At 41.7% G+C, this 27,196-nt stretch overlaps 1 protein-coding gene across 3 annotated transcripts in view; it reads right to left on the minus strand.

Annotated features, from left to right (window-relative positions):
• The window catches only part of LOC135535774 (calcium/calmodulin-dependent protein kinase type II delta chain-like), a 105,645-nt gene that overhangs the window by 9,653 nt on the left and 68,796 nt on the right, over positions 1-27,196 (minus strand). For 2 of the 3 annotated variants that reach the window (XM_064962205.1, XM_064962204.1), the window contains exons 13-17: positions 20,199-20,236; positions 16,393-16,524; positions 12,857-12,901; positions 6,293-6,341; positions 904-979 (exon numbers count right to left, since the gene is read on the minus strand). In XM_064962205.1, the coding sequence (XP_064818277.1) occupies positions 904-979; positions 6,293-6,341; positions 12,857-12,901; positions 16,393-16,524; positions 20,199-20,236 (340 nt within the window). The remainder of the gene's footprint in view (positions 1-903; positions 980-6,292; positions 6,342-12,856; positions 12,902-16,392; positions 16,525-20,198; positions 20,237-27,196) is intronic. The other variant, XM_064962206.1, reaches the window with a different exon arrangement.

Raw genomic sequence — 27,196 nt, forward strand, 5'->3', positions numbered from 1 at the left:
GCTAGCCCTAAACTAACCCATAGTGCTAGCCCTAAACTCACCCGTAGTGCTAGCCCTAAACTCACCCGTAGTTCTAGCCCTAAACTCACCCGTAGTGCTAGCCCTAAACTCACCCGTAGTTCTAGCCCTAAACTCACCCGTAGTGCTAGCCCTAAACTCACCCGTACTGCTAGCCCTAAACTCACACGTAGAGCTAGCCCTAAACTCACCCATAGAGCTAGCCCTAAACTCACCCGTAGAGCTAGCCCTAAACTCACCCGTAGAGCTAGCCCTAAACTCACCCGTAGTGCTAGCCCTAAACTCACCCGTAGAGCTAGCCCTAAACTCACCCGTAGAGCTAGCCCTAAACTCACCCGTAGTGCTAGCCCTAAACTCACCGTAGTGCTAGCCCTAAACTCACCCGTAGAGCTAGCCCTAAACTCACCCGTAGTGCTAGCCCTAAACTCACCCATAGAGCTAGCCCTAAACTCACCGTAGTGCTAGCCCTAAACTCACCCGTAGTGCTAGCCCTAAACTCACCCGTAGTTCTAGCCCTAAACTCACCCGTAGTGCTAGCCCTAAACTCACCCGTAGTTCTAGCCCTAAACTCACCCGTAGTGCTAGCCCTAAACTCACCCGTAGTGCTAGCCCTAAACTCACCCGTAGTGCTAGCCCTAAACTCACCCGTAGTGCTAGCCCTAAACTCACCCGTAGTGCTAGCCCTAAACTCACCCGTAGTTCTAGCCCTAAACTCACCCGTAGTGCTAGCCCTAAACTCACCCGTAGTGCTAGCCCTAAACTCACCCGTAGTGCTAGCCCTAAACTCACCCGTAGTGCTAGCCCTAAACTCACCCGTAGTTCTAGCACTAAACTCACCCGTAGTGCTAGCCCTAAACTCACCCGTAGTGCTAGCCCTAAACTCACCCGTAGGCCTCGAAGTCTCCGTTGTTGATGGATTCGATCAGCTGCTCTGTGACTTTGATAATTTCCTGCTTCCGAGCTGGAAACACACAAACACAACATGACCACAACATCACCACAAACTCAGGTCAACATTAGTCCAACAACACAATCTGACATACATTAAATCACGAATCAGATTACTACATCATGTGATGTGGTTAGTTAATAGATCAGATTACTACATCATGTGATGTGGTTAGTTAATAGATCAGATTACTACATCATGTGATGTGGTTAGTTAATAGATCAGATTACTATATCATGTGATGTGGTTAGTTAATAGATCAGATTACTATATCATGTGATGTGGTTAGTTAATAGATCAGATTACTACATCATGTGATGTGGTTAGTTAATATATCAGATTACTACATCGTGTGATGTGGTTAGTTAATAGATCAGATTACTACATCATGTGATGTGGTTAGTTAATATGTTAATAGATCAGATTACTACATCATGTGATGTGGTTAGTTAATAGATCAGATTACTACATCATGTGATGTGGTTAGTTAATATATCAGATTACTACATCGTGTGATGTGGTTAGTTAATAGATCAGATTACTACATCATGTGATGTGGTTAGTTAATATGTTAATAGATCAGATTACTACATCATGTGATGTGGTTAGTTAATATGTTAATAGATCAGATTACTACATCATGTGATGTGGTTAGTTAATAAATCAGATTACTATATCATGTGATGTGGTTAGTTAATATGTTAATAGATCAGATTACTACATCATGTGATGTGGTTAGTTAATAGATCAGATTACTATATCATGTGATGTGGTTAGTTAATATGTTAATAGATCAGATTAATACATCATGTGATGTGGTTAGTTAATAGATCAGATTACTACATCATGTGATGTGGTTAGTTAATATGTTAATAGATCAGATTACTACATCATGTGATGTGGTTAGTTAATATGTTAATAGATCAGATTACTACATCATGTGATGTGGTTAGTTAATATGTTAATAGATCAGATTACTACATCATGTGATGTGGTTAGTTAATAGATCAGATTACTACATCATGTGATGTGGTTAGTTAATATGTTAATAGATCAGATTACTACATCATGTGATGTGGTTAGTTAATAGATCAGATTACTACATCATGTGATGTGGTTAGTTAATATGTTAATAGATCAGATTACTACATCATGTGATGTGGTTAGTTAATAGATCAGATTACTACATCATGTGATGTGGTTAGTTAATATGTTAATAGATCAGATTACTACATCATGTGATGTGGTTAGTTAATAGATCAGATTACTACATCGTGTGATGTGGTTAGTTAATATGTTAATAGATCAGATTACTACATCATGTGATGTGGTTAGCTGATATGTTAATAGATCAGATTACTACATCATGTGATGTGGTTAGTTAATATGTTAATAGATCAGATTACTATATCATGTGATGTGGTTAGCTGATATGTTAAATATCCTTCCAGGTGTTGTGAGATCTGCAGGCTTCTGCAATGTAGTCAGCCTGGAAATGCGACCTTTGACTCAGTCGCTCAGCCAGAAATACTGTGCGTGTTTATGGTTTATCTTCTCAAGGGAAAGGTTGGACAGTGACAGGGGGACAGAGACAGGGGGACAGGGACAGGGGGACACAGAAAGGAGGACAGAGACAGGGGGACAGAGACAGGGGGATAGTGACAGGGGGATAGTGACAGGGGGATAGTGACAGGGGGACAGGGACAGGGGGACACAGAAAGGAGGACAGAGAAGGGGGACAGAGACAGGGGACAGGGACAGGGGGACAGAGACAGGGGACAGCGAGACACAGAAAGGGGGACAGAGACAGGGAGAAATGAGATATGGGGACAGGAGACAGGGGGACACAGAAAGGAGGACAGGGATGGGGGAACACAGAAAGGGGGACAGAGACAGGGGGACACAGAAAGAGGACAGAGATGGGGACAGGGACACAGAGATAGGGGGACAGAGACGGGGACAGGGACAGGGGGACAGAGATAGGGGGACACAGAAAGGGGGACAGAGACAGGGGGACAGAGAAAGAGGACAGAGATGGGGACAGGGACACAGAGACAGGGGACAGAGATGGGGACAGGGACAGGGGGACAGAGAAAGGGGGACAGAGACAGGGGGAAAGGAGACACGGGAACAGGAGACAGGGGACACAGAAAGAGGACAGAGATGGGGACAGGGACACAGAGACAGGGGACAGAGATGGGGACAGGGACAGTGGGACAGAGAAAGGGGGACAGAGACAGGGGGAAAGGAGACACGGGAACAGGAGACAGGGGGACACAGAAAGAGGACAGAGATGGGGACAGGGACACAGAGACAGGGAACAGTGATGGGGATAGGGACAGGGGGACAGTGAAAGGGGGACAGAGACAGGGGGAAAGGAGACACGTGAACAGGAGACATGGGGACACAGAAAAGAGGACAGAGATGGGGACAGGGACATAGAGACAGGGGACAGAGATGGGGACAGGGACAGGGGGACAGAGAAAGGGGGACAGAGACAGGGGAAAGGAGACACATGAACAGGAGACAGCGGGACACAGAAAAGAGGACAGAGATGGGGACAGGGGGACAGAGAAAGGGGGACAGAGACAGGGGGAAAGGAGACACATGAACAGGAGACAGCGGGACACAGAAAAGAGGACAGAGATGGGGACAGGGACACAGAGACAGGGAGACAGAGATGGGGACAGGGGCAGGGGGACAGAGACAGGGGGAAAGAGACAGGGGGACACAGAAAGAAGGACAGAGACAGGGGGATGGAGACAAGGGGACAGAGACATGGGGACAGGAGACAGGGGGACACAGAAAAAAGGACAGAGACAGGGGGACACAGAAAGAAGGACAGAGACGGGGGGACACAGAAAGAAGGACAGAGACAGGGGGACACAGAAAGAAGGACAGAGACAGGGGGAAATGACAGAGGGACAGGAGACAGGTTTCTCCAGAGTGTTTGAGTGGAGGCCCAGGGAGTACAGGAGACATGGCCAGGGTTTCCACCCCATTAGAAGGGGACTTACTCTGGACTGATAAGGAGGAAGTAGAGGGGGACAGAGACCAGGAACAGGAACAGGTTTCTTCAGAATGGCTGAAGAGAGGGGATGGGAGGTAGAGGCGGGGATATAGTCATGATCTCTACCCCAACAAAAGGGGACTTACTCTGGCCTGATGAGGAGGGAGTAGAAGGGACACCGAGTACAGAGTGGACAGGGGACAGGTTTCTCCAGAGTGGTTGAGGGGAAATGCAGGAGACAGGGGACAGGTTTCTCCAGAGTGGTTGAGGGGAGACCCAAGAGACAGGGGACAGGTTTCTCCAGAGTGGTTGAGGGGAGACCCAAGAGACAGGGGACAGGTTTCTCCAGAGTGGTTGAGGGGAGACCCAAGAGACAGGGGACAGGTTTCTCCAGAGTGGTTGAGGGGAGACCCAAGAGACAGGGGACAGGTTTCTCCAGAGTGGTTGAGGAGAGACCCAAGAGACAGGGGACAGGTTTCTCCAGAGTGGTTGATGAGACACCCTGGAGACAGTGGACAGCACACAGGTTTCTCCAGAGTGGTTGAGGAGAGACAGTGGACAGGTTTCTCCAGAGTGGTTGAGGGGAGACCCAAGAGACAGGGGACAGGTTTCTCCAGAGTGGTTGAGGGGAGACCCAAGAGACAGGGGACAGGTTTCTCCAGAGTGGTTGAGGGGAGACCCAAGAGACAGGGGACAGGTTTCTCCAGAGTGGTTGAGGGGAGACCCAAGAGACAGGGGACAGGTTTCTCCAGAGTGGTTGAGGGGAGACCCAAGAGACAGGGGATAGGTTCACCAGAGTGGTTGAGGGGAGACCCGGGAGACAGTGGACAGGTTTCTCCAGAGTGGTTGAGGAGAGACCCAAGAGACAGGGGACAGGTTTCTCCAGAGTGGTTGAGGGGAGACCCAAGAGACAGGGGACAGGTTTCTCCAGAGTGGTTGAGGGGAGACCCAAGAGACAGTGGACAGGCTTCTCAAGAGTGGTTGAGGGGAGACCCAAGAGACAGGGGACAGGTTTCTCCAGAGTGGTTGAGGAGAGACCCAGGAGACAGTGGACAGGAGACAGGTTTCTCCAGAGTGGTTGAGGGGAAATGCAGGAGACAGGGGACAGGTTTCTCCAGAGTGGTTGAGGGGAGACCCAAGAGACAGGGGACAGGTTTCTCCAGAGTGGTTGTGGGGAGACCCAAGAGACAGGGGACTGGTTTCTCCAGAGTGGTTGAGGGGAAATGCAGGAGACAGGGGACAGGTTTCTCCAGAGTGGTTGAGGGGAGACCCAAGAGACAGGGGACAGGTTTCTCCAGAGTGGTTGTGGGGAGACCCAAGAGACAGGGGACAGGTTTCTCCAGAGTGGTTGAGGGGAGACCCAAGAGACAGGGGACAGGTTTCTCCAGAGTGGTTGAGGGGAGACCCAAGAGACAGGGGACAGGTTTCTCCAGAGTGGTTGAGGGGAGACCCAAGAGACAGTGGACAGGCTTCTCCAGAGTGGTTGAGGGGAGACCCAAGAGACAGGGGACAGGAGACAGGTTTCTCCATAGTGGTTGATGAGACACCCTGGAGACAGTGGACAGCACACAGGTTTCTCCAGAGTGGTTGAGGAGAGACAGTGGACAGGTTTCTCCAGAGTGGTTGAAGAGAGACCCAGGAGACAGGGGACAGGGGACATGTTTCTTCAGAGTGTTTGAGGAGAGACCCAGGAAACAGGTTTCTCCAGAGTGGTTGAGGAGAGACCCAGGAAACAGGTTTCTTCGGAGTGGTTGAGGAGAGACCCAGTGGGACACTGGCTGGGGTACGGGGGGAGGCATAGCCAGGGGACTTACTCTGTCCTGAAGAGTTGGGAGTCTGCCCAAAAAAGAGGACTGGCAGAGAGGGGCAGGTGTGTGTGTAGGGGGTGGGGTGGGGTGGGGGGGTTAACATGAATTTCAAATGTAGAAAATAATTCCATTCACAGAAACGAAAATATAACAGGTAAGTGTGTTTAATAATAAATACATCAATACATCAATGGAGTCTCAATCATCAGGAGGAAGAAGAGGAAGAGGGAAGGAGGAGAAAGAGGAGGAGGAAGAGGAGAAGGTAGCTGATGGTCAGAGTGAAAAGAGAGGTTTGAAAGACAGATGGAAGGATAGAAAGGGTGACAGCCAGACAAAGAAAGAGAGACAGAAAGATGAAGAGAGAGAGAGAGAGAGAAGGGGACAGAGACAAAGATAGAGAGAGAAGGGGACAGACAGACAAAGATAGAGAGGGCGACAGACATACAAAGATAGAGAGAGACAGAAAGATGAAGAGAGAGAGAGAAGGGGAAAGACAAGTGTCTCTACCTTTGACATCCTCGTCCTCGATGGTGGTGTTGGCGCTCTCTATAGACTCCTGGGGGAAAGAACGCATAGATTGATCTATAGCCTGGTGTACACTGAGTATCAGAACATATAGATTGATCTATAGCCTGGTGTACACTGAGTATCAGAACATATAGATTGATCTATAGCCTGGTGTACACTGAGTATCAGAACGTATAGATTGATCTATAGCCTGGTGTACACTGAGTATCAGAACGTATAGATTGATCTATAGCCTGGTGTACACTGAGTATCAGAACGTATAGATTGATCTATAGCCTGGTGTACACTGAGTATCAGAACGTATAGATTGATCTATAGCCTGGTGTACACTGAGTATCAGAACGTATAGATTGATCTATAGCCTGGTGTACACTGAGTATCAGAACATATAGATTGATCTATAGCCTGGTGTACACCGAGTATCAGAACGTATAGATTGATCTATAGCCTGGTGTACACTGAGTATCAGAACATATAGATTGATCTATAGCCTGGTGTACACTGAGTATCAGAACATATAGATTGATCTATAGCCTGGTGTACACTGAGTATCAGAACATATAGATTGATCTATAGCCTGGTGTACACTGAGTATCAGAACATATAGATTGATCTATAGCCTGGTGTACACTGAGTATCAGAACGTATAGATTGATCTATAGCCTGGTGTACACTGAGTATCAGAACGTATAGATTGATCTATAGCCTGGTGTACACTGAGTATCAGAACGTATAGATTGATCTATAACCTGGTGTACACCGAGTATCAGAACGTATAGATTGATCTATAGCCTGGTGTACACTGAGTATCAGAACATATAGATTGATCTATAACCTGGTGTACACTGAGTATCAGAACATATAGATTGATCTATAGCCTGGTGTACACTGAGTATCAGATTTGGGCTACCTGTGTAAAAGCTGCCTAATATTTAAATCAGATCGCGTTTTGTCAGCTATCTACCTTTTTAAGAAAGGGGCAATCTGCGATTTCAATATTTGTTTTAATTTTTCAATATTTGTTTTTAAATGTTATTTTATTTTTTATTTATTTTATTTTTTTTACCATTTTTTTTTTTTTTTTTTTTTTACGTACATTTTTTTGGTAAATCTTTTAAATGAATGATATACACTGAGTGTACAAAACATTAGGAACACCTTCCTGATATTGAGTTGCACCCCCCTTTTGTCCTCAGTACATCCTCAATTCATCGGGGCATGGGACTCCACAAGGTGTCGAAAGCGTCCCACAGTGATGCTGATCCATGTTGACTCAAATGCACAGTTGTGTCAAGTTGGCTGGAGATATCCTTTGTGTGGGGGGTGGACCATTCTTGATACACACGGGAAACTGTTGAGTGTGGAAAAACCCAGCAGCGTTGCAGTTCTTGACACACTCAAACCGGTGCGACTTGGCACCTACTACCATACCCCATTTGTCTTGAAGATTCATCCTCTGAATGGCTCACACACAATCCATGTTTCCATTGTCTTAAGGCTTAAAAATCCTTCTTTAACCCGTCTCCTCCCCTTCATCTACACTGATTGAAGTGGTTTTAACAAGTGACATCAATAAGGGATCGTAGCTTTCACCTGGATTCACCGGGTCAGTCTATGTCATGGAAAGAGCATGTTTTGTACACTCAGTGTGTAATGGTAGTTTATTAGGGTCCCCATTATCTGTTTCTAAAACAGCAGCTACTCTTCCTGGGGTTTATTAGGATCATTATCTGTTTCTATAGCAGCAGATACTCTTCCTGGGGTTTATTAGGATCATTATCTGTTTCTATAGCAGCAGCTACTCTTACAGGGGTTTATTAGGGTCATTATCTGTTTCTATAGCAGCAGCTACTCTTCCTGGGGTTTATTAGGATCATTATCTGTTTCTATAGCAGCTACTCTTCCTGGGGTTTATTAGGATCATTATCTGTTTCTATAGCAGCAGTTACTCTTCCTGGCGTTTATTAGGATCATTATCTGTTTCTATAGCAGCTACTCTTCCTGGGGTTTATTAGGATCATTATCTGTTTCTATAGCAGCAGCTACTCTTCCTGGGGTTTATTAGGATCATTATCTGTTTCTATAGCAGCAGCGACTCTTCCTGGGGTTTATTAGGATCATTATCTGTTTCTACAGCAGCAGCTACTCTTCCTGGGGTTTATTAGGATCATTATCTGTTTCTATAGCAGCAGCTACTCTTCCTGGGGTTTATTAGGATCATTATCTGTTTCTATAGCAGCAGCTACTCTTCCTGGGGTTTATTAGGATCATTATCTGTTTCTATAGCAGCAGCTACTCTTCCTGGGGTTTATTAGGATCATTATCTGTTTCTACAGCAGCAGCTACTCTTCCTGGGGTTTATTAGGATCATTATCTGTTTCTATAGCAGCAGCGACTCTTCCTTGGGTTTATTTGGATCATTATCTGTTTCTATAGCAGCAGCTACTCTTCATGGGGTTTATTGGGATCATTATCTGTTTCTACAGCAGCAGCTACTCTTCCTGTGGTTTATTAGGATCATTATCTGTTTCTATAGCAACAGCTACTCTTCCTGGGGTTTATTAGGATCATTATCTGTTTCTATAGCAGCAGCTACTCTTCCTGGGGTTTATTAGGATCATTATCTGTTTCTATAGCAGCAGCTACTCTTCCTGGGGTTTATTAGGATCATTATCTGTTTCTATAGCAGCAGCTACTCTTCCTGGGGTTTATTATGATCATTATCTGTTTCTATAGCAGCAGCTACTCTTCCTGGGGTTTATTAGGATCATTATCTGTTTCTATAGCAGCAGCTACTCTTCCTGGGGTTTATTAGGATCATTATCTGTTTCTACAGCAGCAGCTACTCTTCCTGGGGTTTATTAGAATCATTATCTGTTTCTATAGCAACAGCTAGTCTTCCTGGGGTTTATTAGGATCATTATCTGTTTCTATAGCAGCAGCTACTCTTCCTGGGGTTTATTAGGATCATTGTCTGTTTCTATAGCAGCAGCTACTCTTCCTGGGGTTTATTGGTATCATTATCTGTTTCTATAGCAGCAGCTACTCTTCCTGGGGTTTATTAGGATCATTATCTGTTTCTATAGCAGCAGCTACTCTTCTTGGGGTTTATTAGGATCATTATCTGTTTCTATAGCAGCAGCTTCTCTTCCTGGGGTTTATTAGAATCATTGTCTGTTTCTATAGCAGCAGCTACTCTTCCTGGGGTTTATTGGTATCATTATCTGTTTCTATAGCAGCAGCTACTCTTCCTGGGGTTTATTAGGATCATTATCTGTTTCTATAGCAGAAGCTACTCTTCCTGGGGTTTATTAGGATCATTATCTGTTTCTATAGCAGCAGCTACTCTTCCTGGGGTTTACTATGATCATTATCTGTTTCTATAGCAGCAGCTTCTCTTCCTGGGGTTTATTAGAATCATTATCTGTTTCTATAGCAACAGCTACTCTTCCTGGGGTTTATTAGAATCATTATCTGTTTCTATAGCAGCAGCTACTCTTCCTGGGGTTTATTAGGATCATTATCTGTTTCTATAGCAACAGCTTCTCTTCCTGGGGTTTATTAGGATCATTATCTGTTTCTATAGCAACAGCTTCTCTTCCTGGGGTTTATTAGGATCATTATCTGTTTCTATAGCAACAGCTTCTCTTCCTGGGGTTTATTAGGATCATTATCTGTTTCTATAGCAACAGCTTCTCTTCCTGGGGTTTATTAAGATCATTATCTGTTTCTATATCAACAGCTACTTCCTGGGATTTATTAGGATCAATATCTGTTTCTATAGCAACAGCTTCTCTTCCTGGGGTTTATTAGAATCATTATCTGTTTCTATAGCAGCAGCTACTCTTCCTGGGGTTTATTAGGATCATTATCTGTTTCTATAGCAGCAGCTTCTCTTCCTGGGGTTTATTAGGATCATTATCTGTTTCTAAAGCATCAGCTACTCTTCCTGGGGTTTATTAGGATCATTATCTGTTTCTATAGCAGCAGCTACTCTTCCTGGGGTTTATTAGGATCATTATCTGTTTCTATAGCAGCAGCTACTGTTCCTGGGGTTTATTAGGATCATTATCTGTTTCTATATCAGCAGCTACTCTTCCTGGGGTTTATTAGGATCATTATCTGTTTCTATAGCAGCAGCTACTCTTCCTGGGGTTTATTAGGATCATTGTCTGTTTCTATAGCAGCAGCTACTCTTCCTGGGGTTTATTGGTATCATTATCTGTTTCTACAGCAGCAGCTACTCTTCCTGGGGTTTATTAGGATCATTATCTGTTTCTATAGCAGCAGCTACTCTTCCTGGGGTTTACTAGGATCATTATCTGTTTCTATAGCAGCAGCTACTCTTCCTGGGGTTTATTATGATCATTATCTGTTTCTATAGCAGCAGCTACTCTTCCTGGGGTTTATTAGGATCATTATCTGTTTCTACAGCAGCAGCTACTCTTCCTGGGGTTTATTAGGATCATTATCTGTTTCTATAGCAGCAGCTACTCTTCCTGGGGTTTATTAGGATCATTATCTGTTTCTACAGCAGCAGCTACTCTTCCTGGGGTTTATTAGGATCATTATCTGTTTCTACAGCAGCAGCTACTCTTCCTGGGGTTTATTAGAATCATTATCTGTTTCTATAGCAACAGATTCTCTTCCTGGGGTTTATTAGAATCATTATCTGTTTCTATAGCAACAGCTTCTCTTCCTGGGGTTTATTAGAATCATTATCTGTTTCTATAGCAACAGCTTCTCTTCCTGGGGTTTATTAGAATCATTATCTGTTTCTATAGCAACAGCTTCTCTTCCTGGGGTTTAATAAGATCATTATCTGTTTCTACAGCAGCAGCTACTCTTCCTGGGGTTTATTAGGATCATTATCTGTTTCTACAGCAGCAGCTACTCTTCCTGGGGTTTATTAGAATCATTATCTGTTTCTATAGCAGCAGCTACTCTTCCTGGGGTTTATTAGGATCATTATCTGTTTCTATAGCAGCAGCTACTGTTCCTGGGGTTTATTAGGATCATTATCTGTTTCTATAGCAGCAGCTACTCTTCCTGGGGTTTATTAGGATCATTGTCTGTTTCTATAGCAGCAGCTACTCTTCCTGGGGTTTATTGGTATCATTATCTGTTTCTACAGCAGCAGCTACTCTTCCTGGGGTTTATTAGGATCATTATCTGTTTCTATAGCAGCAGCTACTCTTCCTGGGGTTTACTAGGATCATTATCTGTTTCTATAGCAGCAGCTACTCTTCCTGGGGTTTATTATGATCATTATCTGTTTCTATAGCAGCAGCTACTCTTCCTGGGGTTTATTAGGATCATTATCTGTTTCTACAGCAGCAGCTACTCTTCCTGGGGTTTATTAGGATCATTATCTGTTTCTACAGCCGCAGCTACTCTTCCTGGGGTTTATTAGAATCATTATCTGTTTCTATAGCAACAGATTCTCTTCCTGGGGTTTATTAGAATCATTATCTGTTTCTATAGCAACAGCTTCTCTTCCTGGGGTTTATTAGAATCATTATCTGTTTCTATAGCAACAGCTTCTCTTCCTGGGGTTTATTAGAATCATTATCTGTTTCTATAGCAACAGCTTCTCTTCCTGGGGTTTATTAAGATCATTATCTGTTTCTACAGCAGCAGCTACTCTTCCTGGGGTTTATTAGGATCATTATCTGTTTCTACAGCAGCAGCTACTCTTCCTGGGGTTTATTAGAATCATTATCTGTTTCTATAGCAGCAGCTACTCTTCCTGGGGTTTATTAGGATCATTATCTGTTTCTATAGCAGCAGCTTCTCTTCCTGGGGTTTATTAGGATCATTATCTGTTTCTATAGCAGCAGCTTCTCTTCCTGGGGTTTATTAGGTCATTATCTGTTTCTATAGCAACAGCTTCTCTTCCTGTGGTTTATTAGGATCATTATCTGTTTCTATAGCAGCAGCTACTCTTCCTGGGGTTTATTAGGATCATTATCTGTTTCTATAGCAGCAGCTACTCTTACTGGGGTTTATTAGGATCATTATCTGTTTCTATAGCAGCAGCTACTCTTCCTGGGGTTTATTAGGATCATTATCTGTTTCTATATCAGCAGCTACTCTTCCTGGGGTTTATTAGGATCATTATCTGTTTCTATAGCAACAGCTTCTCTTCCTGTGGTTTATTAGGATCATTATCTGTTTCTATAGCAGCAGCTACTCTTCCTGGGGTTTATTAGGATCATTATCTGTTTCTATAGCAACAGCTTCTCTTCCTGGGGTTTATTAGGATCATTATCTGTTTCTATAGCAACAGCTTCTCTTCCTGGGGTTTATTAGGATCATTATCTGTTTCTATAGCAACAGCTTCTCTTCCTGGGGTTTATTAGGATCATTATCTGTTTCTATAGCAACAGCTTCTCTTCCTGGGGTCCACACAGAACATGAAATAATACAGAACATTAATAGACCAGAACAGCTCAAGGACAGAACTACATACATGTAATATAATGTAATGTACATGTAATGTACACACAAAACAATTACACACACACACTGTCAGTGCTGTACCTTCTTCCCATCTATTGGGTTGTGGATCACTGTGGTCTGGGGCTCCTAGGGAGAGAGAGATGAAACAATACAAACAGAATAGATAGAGACAGCAGTGGGGGAGGAGGAGGTGGAGGAGGAGGTGGAGGAGGAGGAGGAGGAGGAGGAGGAGGAGGAGGTGGAGGAGGAGGAGGAGGAGGAGGAGGAGGTGGAGGAGGAGGAGGAGGAGGAGGTGGAGGAGGAGGTAGAAGTGGAGGTTGAGCAGGAGGTTGAGGTGGAGGAGGAGGTAGAGCAGGAGGTTGAGGTAGAGTTAGAGCAGGAGGTTGAGGAGGAGGAGGAGGTGGAGGTAGAGGTGGAGGCTGAGGTGGAGGGGGTGGTAGAGGTGGAGGTAGAGCAGTAGGTTGAGGTGGAAGAGGAGGTAGAGTAGGAGGTTGAGGTGGAGGTGGAGGAGGAGGTAGAGCAGGAGGTTGAGGAGGAGGTGGAGCAGGACGTGGAGGAGGAGGAGAAGGAGGTGGAGGTAGAGCAGGAGGTTCAGGTGGAGGAGGAGGTAGAGCAGGAGGTTGAGGAGGAGGTGGAGCAGGGCGTGGAGGAGAAGGAGAAGGAGGTGGAGGTAGAGCAGGAGGTTCAGGTGGAGGAGGAGGTAGAGCAGGAGGTTGAGGAGGAGGAGGAGGTGGAGGTAGAGGTGGAGGTTGAGGTGGAGGGGGTGGTAGAGGTGGAGGTAGAGCAGTAGGTTGAGGTGGAAGAGGATGTAGAGTAGGAGGTTGAGGTGGAGGTGGAGGAGGAGGTAGAGCAGGAGGTTGAGGAGGAGGTGGAGCAGGACGTGGAGGAGGAGGAGAAGGAGGTGGAGGTAGAGCAGGAGGTTCAGGTGGAGGAGGAGGTAGAGCAGGAGGTTGAGGAGGAGGTGGAGCAGGGCGTGGAGGAGAAGGAGAAGGAGGTGGAGGTAGAGCAGGAGGTTCAGGTGGAGGAGGAGGTAGAGCAGGAGGTTGAGGTGGAGGAGGTAGATCAGGAGGTTGAGGTGGAGGAGGAGGTGGAGGAGGAGGTGGAGGAGGAGGTATAAGTGGTGGAGGAGGTGAAGCAGGAGGTGGAGGTGGAGGAGGAGATGGAGGAGGAGGAGGTGGAGGAGGAGGTATAAGTGGTGGAGGAGGTGGAGGTAGAGGAGGAGGTGGAGGAGGAGGTAGAGGAGGTTGAGGAGGAGGTAGAGGAGGGGGTGGAGGAGGAGGTAGAGGAGAAGGTGGAGGAGGAGGTAGAGGAGAGTGACTCTGTGTGTGTGTGTGCGTGTGTGTGTGCGTGTGCGTGTGTGTGTGTGTGTGCGTGTATAACTGTTTATATGTGTGTGTCATCATGGGAGCAAAGACATTTAAAGATGTTGAGGTCATACAGGGCATCAGTCATGTGACCAACACAGCCAGCGAATCAGCACACACCATGCACAAGTTGCAACCAATCAGACCATCACTACCAGATTAAGGAGCCAACATCCTTTGGCTCTTCAGCTGAAAGGAAGGAAGGAAACAATGGAGAGAGGGAGGGAGGGAGGGAGGGAGGGAGGGAGGGAGGGAGGGAGGGAGGGAGGGAGGGAGGGAGGGAGGGAGGGAGGGAGGGAGGGAATATCTGTCTCATTGTTCAATCTGTGTTAAAATCCTACCGCAAGGTCAACACAGGGAGAAAGAGGGGAGTAGAGGGAGGCATGGTGGGTGTAGGTATGTACCAGTGATGAGGAGGGAGTAGAGGGAGGTATGGAGGGTGTAGTATGTACCAGTGATGAGGAGGGAGTAGAGGGAGGCATGGTGGGTGTAGGTATGTACCAGTGATGAGGAGGGAGTAGAGGGAGGCATGGCGGGTGTAGTATGTACCAGTGATGAGGAGGGAGTAGAGGGAGGCATGGTGGGTGTAGTATGTACCAGTGATGAGGAGGGAGTAGAGGGAGGCATGGCGGGTGTAGTATGTACCAGTGATGAGGAGGGAGTAGAGGGAGGCATGGCGGGTGTAGTATGTACCAGTGATGAGGAGGGAGTAGAGGGAGGCATGGCGGGTGTAGTATGTACCAGTGATGAGGAGGGAGTAGAGGGAGGTATGGAGGGTGTAGGTATGTACCAGTGATGAGGAGGGAGTAGAGGGAGGCATGGCGGGTGTAGTATGTACCAGTGATGAGGAGGGAGTAGAGGGAGGCATGGCGGGTGTAGTATGTACCAGTGATGAGGAGGGAGTAGAGGGAGGCATGGCGGGTGTAGTATGTACCAGTGATGAGGAGGGAGTAGAGGGAGGCATGGTGGGTGTAGTATGTACCAGTGATGAGGAGGGAGTAGAGGGAGGCATGGTGGGTGTAGTATGTACCAGTGATGAGGAGGGAGTAGAGGGAGGCATGGCGGGTGTAGTATGTACCAGTGATGAGGAGGGAGTAGAGGGAGGCATGGCGGGTGTAGTATGTACCAGTGATGAGGAGGGAGTAGAGGGAGGCATGGCGGGTGTAGTATGTACCAGTGATGAGGAGGGAGTAGAGGGAGGCATGGCGGGTGTAGTATGTACCAGTGATGAGGAGGGAGTAGAGGGAGGTATGGAGGGTGCAGTATGTACCAGTGATGAGGAGGGAGTAGAGGGAGGCATGGCGGGTGTAGTATGTACCAGTGATGAGGAGGGAGTAGAGGGAGGCATGGCGGGTGTAGTATGTACCAGTGATGAGGAGGGAGTAGAGGGAGGTATGGAGGGTGCAGTATGTACCAGTGATGAGGAGCGAGGTATGGAGGGTGTAGTATGTACCAATGATGAGGAGGGAGTAGAGGGAGGTATGGAGGGTGTAGTATGTACCAGTGATGAGGAGGGAGTAGAGGGAGGTATGGAGGGTGCAGTATGTACCAGTGATGAGGAGGGAGGTATGGAGGGTGTAGTATGTACCAGTGATGAGGAGGGAGGTATGGAGGGCGAAGTATGTACCAGTGATGAGGAGGTAGGTATGGAGGGTGTAGTATGTACCAGTGATGACGAGGGAGGTATGGAGGGTGAAGTATGTACCAGTGATGAGGAGGGAGGTATGGAGGGTGTAGTATGTACCAGTGATGAGGAGGGAGGTATGGAGGGTGTAGTATGTACCAGTGATGAGGAGGGAGGTATGGAGGGTGTAGTATGTACCAGTGATGAGGAGGGAGGTATGGAGGGTGAAGTATGTACCAGGTATGAGGAGGGAGGTATGGAGGGTGTAGTATGTACCAGTGATGAGGAGGGAGTAGAGGGAGGTATGGAGGGTGTAGTATGTACCAGTGATGGGGAGGGAGGTATGGAGGGTGTAGTATGTACCAGTGATGAGGAGGGAGGTATGGAGGGTGTAGTATGTACCAATGATGAGGAGGGAGTAGAGGGAGGTATGGAGGGTGTAGTATGTACCAGTGATGAGGAGGGAGTAGAGGGAGGTATGGTGTAGTATGTACCAGTGATGAGGAGCGAGGTATGGAGGGTGTAGTATGTACCAATGATGAGGAGGGAGTAGAGGGAGGTATGGCGGGTGTAGTATGTACCAGTGATGAGGAGGGAGTAGAGGGAGGTATGGAGGGTGTAGTGTGTACCTGTGATGAGGAGGGAGTAGAGGGAGGTATGGAGGGTGTAGTATGTACCAGTGATGGGGTGAAACTGGTGTCTTTAGGACTGGTCACTGTGTTGGCTTTAGGACTGGTCACTGTGTTGGCTTTGTTGTTCGCCTGTAAAAGCAAGTAGTGTAGAGGGAACATCACACATCACATCACATCACAAACCTGACCTGACCTGACCTGACCTGACCTGACCTGACCTGGGTCAACTTTTATTTAGCTTTTAGCCTTACCTGTACAATGGAACCAACAGACAGACAGTCCCCTAATGGTTTTATAGAGTATATAGATCCTACAGGGTTCAATAGACAGGACGATCTATACCAGAGGACTGAGACATGACTATCTATACCAGAGTACTGACACAGAGCTATCTATACCAGTGTACTGAGACAGGGCTATCTATACCAGAGTACTGACACAGAGCTATCTATACCAGAGTACTGAGACAGGGCTATCTATACCAGAGTACTGACACAGAGCTATCTATACCAGAGTACTGAGACAGGGCTATCTATACCAGAGTACTGACGCAGGGCTATCTATACCAGAGTACTGAGAAAGGACTATCTATACCAGAGTACTGAGACAGGGCTATCTATACCAGAGTACTGACACAGGACTATCTATACCAGAGTACTGAGAAAGGACTATCTATACCAGAGTACTGAGACAGGGCTATCTATACCAGAGTACTGAGACAGGGCTATCTATACCAGAGTACTGAGACAGGGCTATCTATACCAGAGTACTGAGACAGGGCTATCTATACCAGAGTACTGACACAGAGCTATCTATACCAGAGTACTGAGACAGGGCTATCTATACCAGAGTACTGACGCAGGGCTATCTATACCAGAGTACTGAGAAAGGACTATCTATACCAGAGTACTGAGAAAGGACTATCTATACCAGAGTACTGAGACAGGGCTATCTATACCAGAGTACTGACACAGGACTATCTATACCAGAGTACTGAGAAAGGACTATCTATACCAGAGTACTGAGACAGGGCTATCTATACCAGAGTACTGAGACAGGGCTATCTATACCAGAGTACTGAGACAGAGCTATCTATACCAGAGTACTGAGACAGGGCTATCTATACCAGAGTACTGAGACAGAGCTATCTATACCAGAGTACTGAGACAGGGCTATCTATACCAGAGTACTGAGACAGACTGAAACAGCACTATCTATACCAGAGTACTGAGACAGGGCTATCTATACCAGAGTACTGAGACAGGGCTATCTATACCAGAGTACTGAGACAGGGCTATCTATACCAGAGTACTGACACAGGGCTATCTATACCAGAGTACTGAGACAGGGCTATCTATACCAGAGAACTGACACAGAGCTATCTATACCAGAGTACTGACGCAGGGCTATCTATACCAGAGTACTGACACAGGGCTATCTATACCAGAGTACTGAGACAGGACTATCTATACCAGAGTACTGCCACAGAGCTATCTATACCAGAGTACTGAGACAGGGCTATCTATACCAGAGTACTGACACAGGGCTATCTATACCAGAGTACTGAGACAGGACTATCTATACCAGAGTAATGAGACAGGGCTATCTATACCAGAGTACTGAGACAGGGCTATCTATACCAGAGTACTGAGACAGACTGACACAGAGCTATCTATACCAGAGTACTGAGACAGGGCTATCTATACCAGAGTACTGACACAGAGCTATCTATACCAGAGTACTGAGACAGACTGACACAGAGCTATCTATACCAGAGTACTGAGACAGGACTATCTATACCAGAGTACTGAGACAGGGCTATCTATACCAGAGTAATGAGACAGGGCTATCTATACCAGAGTAATGAGACAGGGCTATCTATACCAGAGTACTGAGACAGGGCTATCTATACCAGAGTAATGACACGGGGCTATCTATACCAGAGAACTGAGACAGGGCTATCTATACCAGAGTACTGACACAGAGCTATCTATACCAGAGTACTGAGACAGACTGACACAGAGCTATCTATACCAGAGTACTGAGACAGGACTATCTATACCAGAGTACTGAGACAGGGCTATCTATACCAGAGTAATGAGACAGGGCTATCTATACCAGAGTACTGAGACAGGGCTATCTATACCAGAGTACTGAGGCAGGGCTATCTATACCAGAGTAATGACACGGGGCTATCTATACCAGAGTACTGAGGCAGGGCTATCTATACCAGAGTACTGAGAGAGGACTATCTATACCAGAGAACTGACACAGAGCTATCTATACCAGAGTACTGAGACAGGGCTATCTATACCAGAGTAATGACACGGGGCTATCTATACCAGAGTACTGACACAGGGCTATCTATACCAGAGTAATGAGACAGGACTATCTATACCAGAGTACTGAGGCAGACTGACACAGGACAATCTATACCAGAGTACTGAGATGGCAGAACGTGACTACAGGAAACCAGAGACAAAACTACAGGAAATGGGAGGAGAGGTTAACAGGTTATCAGTGGTTACAGAAAAAAAGGGCCAATCAGCACCCTAATCTCTATGTTACATTACCAAAACACAGGACCAATCAACACCCTACTCTCTATGTTACATTACAAAACACAGGACCAATCAACACCCTACTCTCTATGTTACATTACAAAACACAGGACCAATCAACACCCTACTCTCTATGTTACATTACCAAAACACAGGGCCAATCAGCATCCTACTCTCTATGTTACATTACCAAAACACAGGGCCAATCAGCACCCTACTCTCTGTCACATTACAAAACACAGGGCCAATCAGCATCCTACTCTGTCACATTACAAAACACAGGGCCAATCAGCACCCTACTCTCTATATTACATTACAAAACACAGGACCAATCAGCACCCTACTCTCTGTCACATTACAAAACACAGGGCCAATCAGCACCCTACTCTCTATATTACATTACAAAACACAGGACCAATCAGCACCCTACTCTCTATGTTACATTACAAAAAACAGGGCCAATCAGCACCCTACTCTCTATGTTACATTACAAAAAACAGGGCCAATCAGCACCCTACTCTCTGTCACATTACAAAACACAGGACCAATCAGCACCCTACTCTCTGTCACATTACAAAACACAGGGCCAATCAGCACCCTACTCTCTATGTTACATTAAAAGACAGAGGGCCAATCAGCACCCTACTCTCTATGTTACATTAAAAGACAGAGGGCCAATCAGCACCCTACTCTCTATGTTACATTAAAAGACAGAGGGCCAATCAGCATCCTACTCTCTATGTTACATTAAAAGACAGAGGGCCAATCAGCACCCTACTCTCTATGTTACATTAAAAGACAGAGGGCCAATCAGCATCCTACTCTCTATGTTACATTAAAAGACAGAGGGCCAATCAACACCCTACTCTCTAGTTAGTGCACTGCTTTCTACAGAGGGCCAATCAGCACCCTACTCTCTATGTTACATTACAAAACACAGGGCCAATCATCACCCTAAGCTCTACATTACATTAAAAGACAGAGGGCCAATCAAACACCCTACTCTCTAGTTAGTGCACTGCTTTCTACAGAGGGCCAATCAGCACCCTACTCTCTATGTTACATTACAAAACACAGGGCCAATCATCACCCTAATCTCTACGTTACATTAAAAGACAGAGGGCCAATCAGCAACCTACTCTCTATGTTAGTGCACTGCTTTCTGCAGAGGGCTCTGACCAAAGGTAGTGTACGAAGTAGGGAAACAAAGGGAGCCATTTGGAACGCTGCACAGAAACTCACCTTGACGGCATCAGCCTTCTTGTTCAGCAGACTCTTGACTGCTGTGGAGAGGAAGGAAGGAAGGAAGGAAAGAAAGAAGGAAGAGAGGAAGGAAGGAAGGAAGGAAAGAAAGAAGGAAGAGAGGAAGGAAGGAAGGAAGGAAAGAAGGAAGAGAGGAAGGAAGGAAGGAAGGAAGGAAGGGAGAAAGAGAGAGAGAGAGAGGAAGGGGGAAGAGAGAGAGAGGAAGGGGGAAGAGAGCGAGAGAGGAAGGGGGGAGGAAAGAGAGAGAGAGGAAGAGGGGATGAAAGAGAGAGAGAGAGAGAGAGAGAGAGAGGAAGAGGGGTGGAAAGAGAGAGAGGAAGAGAGGGGAGGAAAGAGAGGAAGAGGGAGAGAGGGAAGAGAGAGAGAGAGAGAGAGAGAGAGAGAGAGAGAGAGAGAGAGAGAAAGGGGGGAAGAGAGGGAGGGAGAGAGAGAGGAAGAGGGGAGGAAAGAGAGAGAGAAAGAGAGAGAGAGAAAGAGTGTTTCTCACAGAGGCAGACAGCCTCCATAGTGCAACAGGGCTGTGTTCATTAGACTCAAAACAAGAGGAAACGTTTTGAAACAAGCAGCACTAAATGGCTGAATCTGTCAAATGACAGAGACAAGTTTCCTTGTGTTTCAAAACGTTTCAAATATACAGTGATATAAAAGTTATGGTATTTAAGTCATGGTATTAAGGTCAGTATTAAAGTATTAAAGTCAGAATTAAAGTCAGTATTAAAGTCAGTATTAAAGTCATGGTATTAAAGTCAGAATTAAAGTCAGTATTAAAGTCAGTATTAAAGTCATGGTACTAAAGTCAGTATTAAAGTCAATATTAAAGTCAGTATTAAAGTCATGGTACTAAAGTCATGGTATTAAAGTCAGTATTAAAGTCAGTATTAAAGTCAGTAATAAAGTCAGTATTAAAGTCAGTAATAAAGTCATGGTATTAAAGTCAGTATTAAAGTCAGTATTAAAGTCAGTATTAAAGTCAGTAATAAAGTCAGTATTAAAGTCAGTAATAAAGTCATGGTATTAAAGTCAGTATTAAAGTCAGTATTAAAGTCATGGTATTAAAGTCAGTATTAAAGTCAGTATTAAAGTCAGTATTAAAGTCATGGTACTAAAGTCATGGTATTAAAGTCAGTATTAAAGTCAGTATTAAAGTCAGTATTAAAGTCAGTATTAAAGTCATGGTATTAAAGTCATGGTATTAAAGTCACAGTATTAAAGTCAGTATTAAAGTCAGTATTAAAGTCAGTATTAAAGTCAGTATTAAAGTCAGTATTAAAGTCAGTATTAAAGTCATGGTATTAAAGTCAGTATTAAATTCATGGTATTAAAGTCAGTATTAAAGTCAGTATTAAAGTCAGTATTAAAGTCAGTATTAAAGTCATGGTATTAAAGTCATGGTATTAAAGTCAGTATTAAAGTCAGTATTAAAGTCAGTATTAAAGTCATGGTATTAAAGTCAGTATTAAATTCATGGTATTAAAGTCAGTATTAAAGTCAGTATTAAATTCATGGTATTAAAGTCATGGTATTAAAGTCAGTATTAAAGTCAGTATTAAAGTCAGTATTAAAGTCAGTATTAAAGTCAGTATTAAATTCATGGTATTAAAGTCAGTATTAAAGTCAGTATTAAAGTCATGGTATTAAAGTCACGGTATTAAAGTCAGTATTAAAGTCATGGTATTAAAGTCAGTATTAAATTCATGGTATTAAAGTCAGCATTAAAGTCAGTATTAAAGTCAGTATTAAAGTCAGTATTAAATTCATGGTATTAAAGTCATGGTATTAAAGCCAGTATTAAAGTCAGTATTAAATTCATGGTATTAAAGTCAGTATTAAAGTCAGTATTAAAGTCATGGTATTAAAGTCATGGTATTAAAGTCATGGTATTAAAGTCAGTATTAAAGTCAGTATTAAATTCATGGTATTAAAGTCAGTATTAAAGTCATGGTATTAAAGTCAGTATTAAAGTCAGTATTAAATTCATGGTATTAAAGTCAGTATTAAAGTCATGGTATTAAAGTCATGGTATTAAAACCAAGGTATTAAAGTCAGTATTAAAGTCAGTATTAAAGTCATGGTATCAAAGTCAGTATTAAAGTCAGTATTAAAGTCATGGTGTTAAAGTCATGGTATTAAAGTCATGGTATTAAAGTCAGTATTAAAGTCAGTATTAAATTCATGGTATTAAAGTCAGTATTAAAGTCATGGTATTAAAGTCATGGTATTAAATTCATGGTATTAAAGTCAGTATTAAAGTCATGGTATTAAAGTCAGTATTAAAGTCATGGTATTAAAGTCATGGTAATAAAGTCATGGTATTAAAGTCATGGTATTAAAGTCAGTATTAAAGGCATGGTATTAAAGTCAGTATTAAAGTCATGGTATCAAAGTCAGTATTAAAGTCAGTATTAAAGTCAGTATTAAAGTCAGTAATAAAGGCAGTATTAAATTCATGGTATTAAAGTCAGTATTAAAGTCAGTATTAAAGTCATGGTATTAAAGTCAGTATTAAAGTCAGTATTAAAGTCATGGTATTAAAGTCAGTATTAAATTCATGGTATTAAAGTCACTATTAAAGTCAGTATTAAAGTCAGTATTAAAGTCAGTAATAAAGGCAGTATTAAATTCATGGTATTAAAGTCAGTATTAAAGTCAGTATTAAAGTCAGTATTAAAGTCATGTTATTAAAGTCAGTATTAAATTCATGGTATTAAAGTCAGTAATAAAGGCAGTATTAAATTCATGGTATTAAAGTCATGGTATTAAAGTCATGGTATTAAAGTCATGGTATTAAAGTCATTATTAAAGTCAGTATTAAAGTCATGGTATTAAAGTCAGTATTAAATGCATGGTATTAAAGTCAGTATTAAAGTCATGGTATTAAAGTCATGGTATTAACGTCATGGTATTAAAGTCAGTATTAAAGTCATGGTATTAAAGTCATGGTATTAAAGTCATGGTAATAAAGTCATGGTATTAAAGTCATGGTATTAAAGTCAGTATTAAAGGCATGGTATTAAAGTCAGTATTAAAGTCATGGTATCAAAGTCAGTATTAAAGTCAGTATTAAAGTTAGTAATAAAGGCAGTATTAAATTCATGGTATTAAAGTCAGTATTAAAGTCAGTATTAAAGTCATGGTATCAAAGTCATGGTATTAAAGTCATGGTATTAAAGTCAGTATTAAAGTCAGTATTAAAGTATTAAAGTCAGAATTAAAGTCAGTATTAAAGTCATGGTATTAAAGTCAGAATTAAAGTCATGGTATTAAAGTCAGAATTAAAGTCAGTATTAAAGTCATGGTATTAAAGTCAGTATTAAAGTCAGTATTAAAGTCATGGTACTAAAGTCAGTATTAAAGTCAGTATTAAAGTCAGTATTAAAGTCATGGTATTAAAGTCATGGTAATAAAGTCATGGTATTAAAGTCAGTATTAAAGTCAGTATTAAAGTCATGGTATCAAAGTCAGTATTAAAGTCAGTATTAAAGTCAGTATTAAAGTCAGTAATAAAGGCAGTATTAAATTCATGGTATTAAAGTCAGTATTAAAGTCAGTATTAAAGTCATGGTATCAAAGTCATGGTATTAAAGTCATGGTATTAAAGTCAGTATTAAAGTATTAAAGTCAGAATTAAAGTCAGTATTAAAGTCATGGTATTAAAGTCAGTATTAAAGTCAGTATTAAAGTCATGGTACTAAAGTCAGTATTAAAGTCAGTATTAAAGTCAGTATTAAAGTCAGTATTAAAGTCAGTATTAAAGTCATGGTATTAAAGTCATGGTAATAAAGTCATGGTATTAAAGTCAGTATTAAAGTCATGGTATTAAAACCAAGGTATTAAAGTCAGTATTAAAGTCAGTATTAAAGTCAGTATTAAAGTCATGGTAATAAAGGCAGTATTAAATTCATGGTATTAAAGTCAGTATTAAAGTCATGGTATTACAGTCATGGTATTAAAGTCAGTATTAAAGTCATGGTATTAAAGTCAGTATTAAAGTCAGTATTAAAGTCAGTATTAAAGTCATGGTAATAAAGGCAGTATTAAATTCATGGTATTAAAGTCAGTATTAAAGTCATGGTATTACAGTCATGGTATTAAAGTCAGTATTAAAGTCATGGTATTAAAGTCAGTATTAAAGTCAGTATTAAAGTCAGTATTAAAGTCAGTAATAAAGGCAGTATTAAAGTCAGTAATAAAGGCAGTATTAAATTCATGGTATTAAAGTCAGTATTAAAGTCATGGTATTACAGTCATGGTATTAAAGTCAGTATTAAAGTCATGGTATTAAAGTCAGTATTAAAGTCAGTATTAAAGTCAGTATTAAAGTCAGAATTAAAGTCAGTATTAAAGTCATGGTATTAAAGTCATGGTATTAAAGTCATGGTATTAAAGTCAGAATTAAAGTCAGTATTAAAGTCATGGTATTAAAGTCAGTATTAAAGTCAGTATTAAAGTCATGGTATTAAAGTCATGGTAATAAAGTCATGGTATTAAAACCATGGTATTAAAACCAAGGTATTAAAGTCAGTATTACAGTCATGGTATTACAGTCATGGTATTACAGTCATGGTATTAAAGTCAGTATTAATGTCATGTTATTAAAGTCATGGTATTAAAGTCATGGTATTAAAGTCAGTATTAAAGTCATGGTATTAAAGTCAGTATTAAAGTCATGGTATTAAACTCAGTATTAAAGTCAGTATTAAATTCATGGTATTACAGTCATGGTATTAAAGTCAGTATTAAAGTCATCGTATTAAAGTCAGTATTAAAGTCATGGTATTAAAGTCATGGTATTAAAGTCAGTATTAAAGTCATGGTATTAAAGTCATGGTATTAAATTCATGGTATTAAAGTCAGTATTAAAGTCATGGTATTAAAGTCAGTATTAAAGTCATGGTATTAAAGTCATGGTAATAAAGTCATGGTATTAAAGTCATGGTATTAAAGTCAGTATTAAAGGCATGGTATTAAAGTCAGTATTAAAGTCATGGTATTAAAGTCAGTATTAAAGTCAGTATTAAATTCATGGTATTAAAGTCAGTATTAAAGTCATGGTATTAAAGTCATGGTATTAAAACCAAGGTATTAAAGTCAGTATTAAAGTCAGTATTAAAGTCATGGTATCAAAGTCAGTATTAAAGTCATGGTGTTAAAGTCATGGTATTAAAGTCATGGTATTAAAGTCAGTATTAAAGTCAGTATTAAATTCATGGTATTAAAGTCAGTATTAAAGTCATGGTATTAAAGTCATGGTATTAAATTCATGGTATTAAAGTCAGTATTAAAGTCATGGTATTAAAGTCAGTATTAAAGTCATGGTATTAAAGTCATGGTAATAAAGTCATGGTATTAAAGTCATGGTATTAAAGTCAGTATTAAAGGCATGGTATTAAAGTCAGTATTAAAGTCATGGTATCAAAGTCAGTATTAAAGTCAGTATTAAAGTCAGTAATAAAGGCAGTATTAAATTCATGGTATTAAAGTCAGTATTAAAGTCAGTATTAAAGTCATGGTATTAAAGTCAGTATTAAAGTCAGTATTAAAGTCATGGTATTAAAGTCAGTATTAAATTCATGGTATTAAAGTCACTATTAAAGTCAGTATTAAAGTCAGTATTAAAGTCAGTAATAAAGGCAGTATTAAATTCATGGTATTAAAGTCATTATTAAAGTCAGTATTAAAGTCATGGTATTAAAGTCAGTATTAAATGCATGGTATTAAAGTCAGTATTAAAGTCATGGTATTAAAGTCATGGTATTAAAGTCATGGTATTAAAGTCAGTATTAAAGTCATGGTATTAAAGTCATGGTATTAAAGTCATGGTAATAAAGTCATGGTATTAAAGTCATGGTATTAAAGTCAGTATTAAAGGCATGGTATTAAAGTCAGTATTAAAGTCATGGTATCAAAGTCAGTATTAAAGTCAGTATTAAAGTTAGTAATAAAGGCAGTATTAAATTCATGGTATTAAAGTCAGTATTAAAGTATTAAAGTCAGAATTAAAGTCAGTATTAAAGTCATGGTATTAAAGTCAGAATTAAAGTCATGGTATTAAAGTCAGAATTAAAGTCAGTATTAAAGTCAGTATTAAAGTCAGTATTAAAGTCAGTATTAAAGTCATGGTACTAAAGTCAGTATTAAAGTCAGTATTAAAGTCAGTATTAAAGTCATGGTATTAAAGTCATGGTAATAAAGTCATGGTATTAAAGTCAGTATTAAAGTCAGTATTAAAGTCATGGTATCAAAGTCAGTATTAAAGTCAGTATTAAAGTCAGTATTAAAGTCAGTAATAAAGGCAGTATTAAATTCATGGTATTAAAGTCAGTATTAAAGTCAGTATTAAAGTCATGGTATCAAAGTCATGGTATTAAAGTCATGGTATTAAAGTCAGTATTAAAGTATTAAAGTCAGAATTAAAGTCAGTATTAAAGTCATGGTATTAAAGTCAGTATTAAAGTCAGTATTAAAGTCATGGTACTAAAGTCAGTATTAAAGTCAGTATTAAAGTCAGTATTAAAGTCAGTATTAAAGTCAGTATTAAAGTCATGGTATTAAAGTCATGGTAATAAAGTCATGGTATTAAAGTCAGTATTAAAGTCATGGTATTAAAACCAAGGTATTAAAGTCAGTATTAAAGTCAGTATTAAAGTCAGTATTAAAGTCATGGTAATAAAGGCAGTATTAAATTCATGGTATTAAAGTCAGTATTAAAGTCATGGTATTAAAGTCAGTATTAAAGTCATGGTATTAAAGTCAGTATTAAAGTCAGTATTAAAGTCAGTATTAAAGTCAGTAATAAAGGCAGTATTAAAGTCAGTAATAAAGGCAGTATTAAATTCATGGTATTAAAGTCAGTATTAAAGTCATGGTATTACAGTCATGGTATTAAAGTCAGTATTAAAGTCATGGTATTAAAGTCAGTATTAAAGTCAGTATTAAAGTCAGTATTAAAGTCAGAATTAAAGTCAGTATTAAAGTCA

The sequence above is a fragment of the Oncorhynchus masou genome, unplaced genomic scaffold (assembly GCF_036934945.1).
Source record: "Oncorhynchus masou masou isolate Uvic2021 unplaced genomic scaffold, UVic_Omas_1.1 unplaced_scaffold_514, whole genome shotgun sequence".
NCBI classification, from domain to species: domain Eukaryota; kingdom Metazoa; phylum Chordata; class Actinopteri; order Salmoniformes; family Salmonidae; genus Oncorhynchus; species Oncorhynchus masou.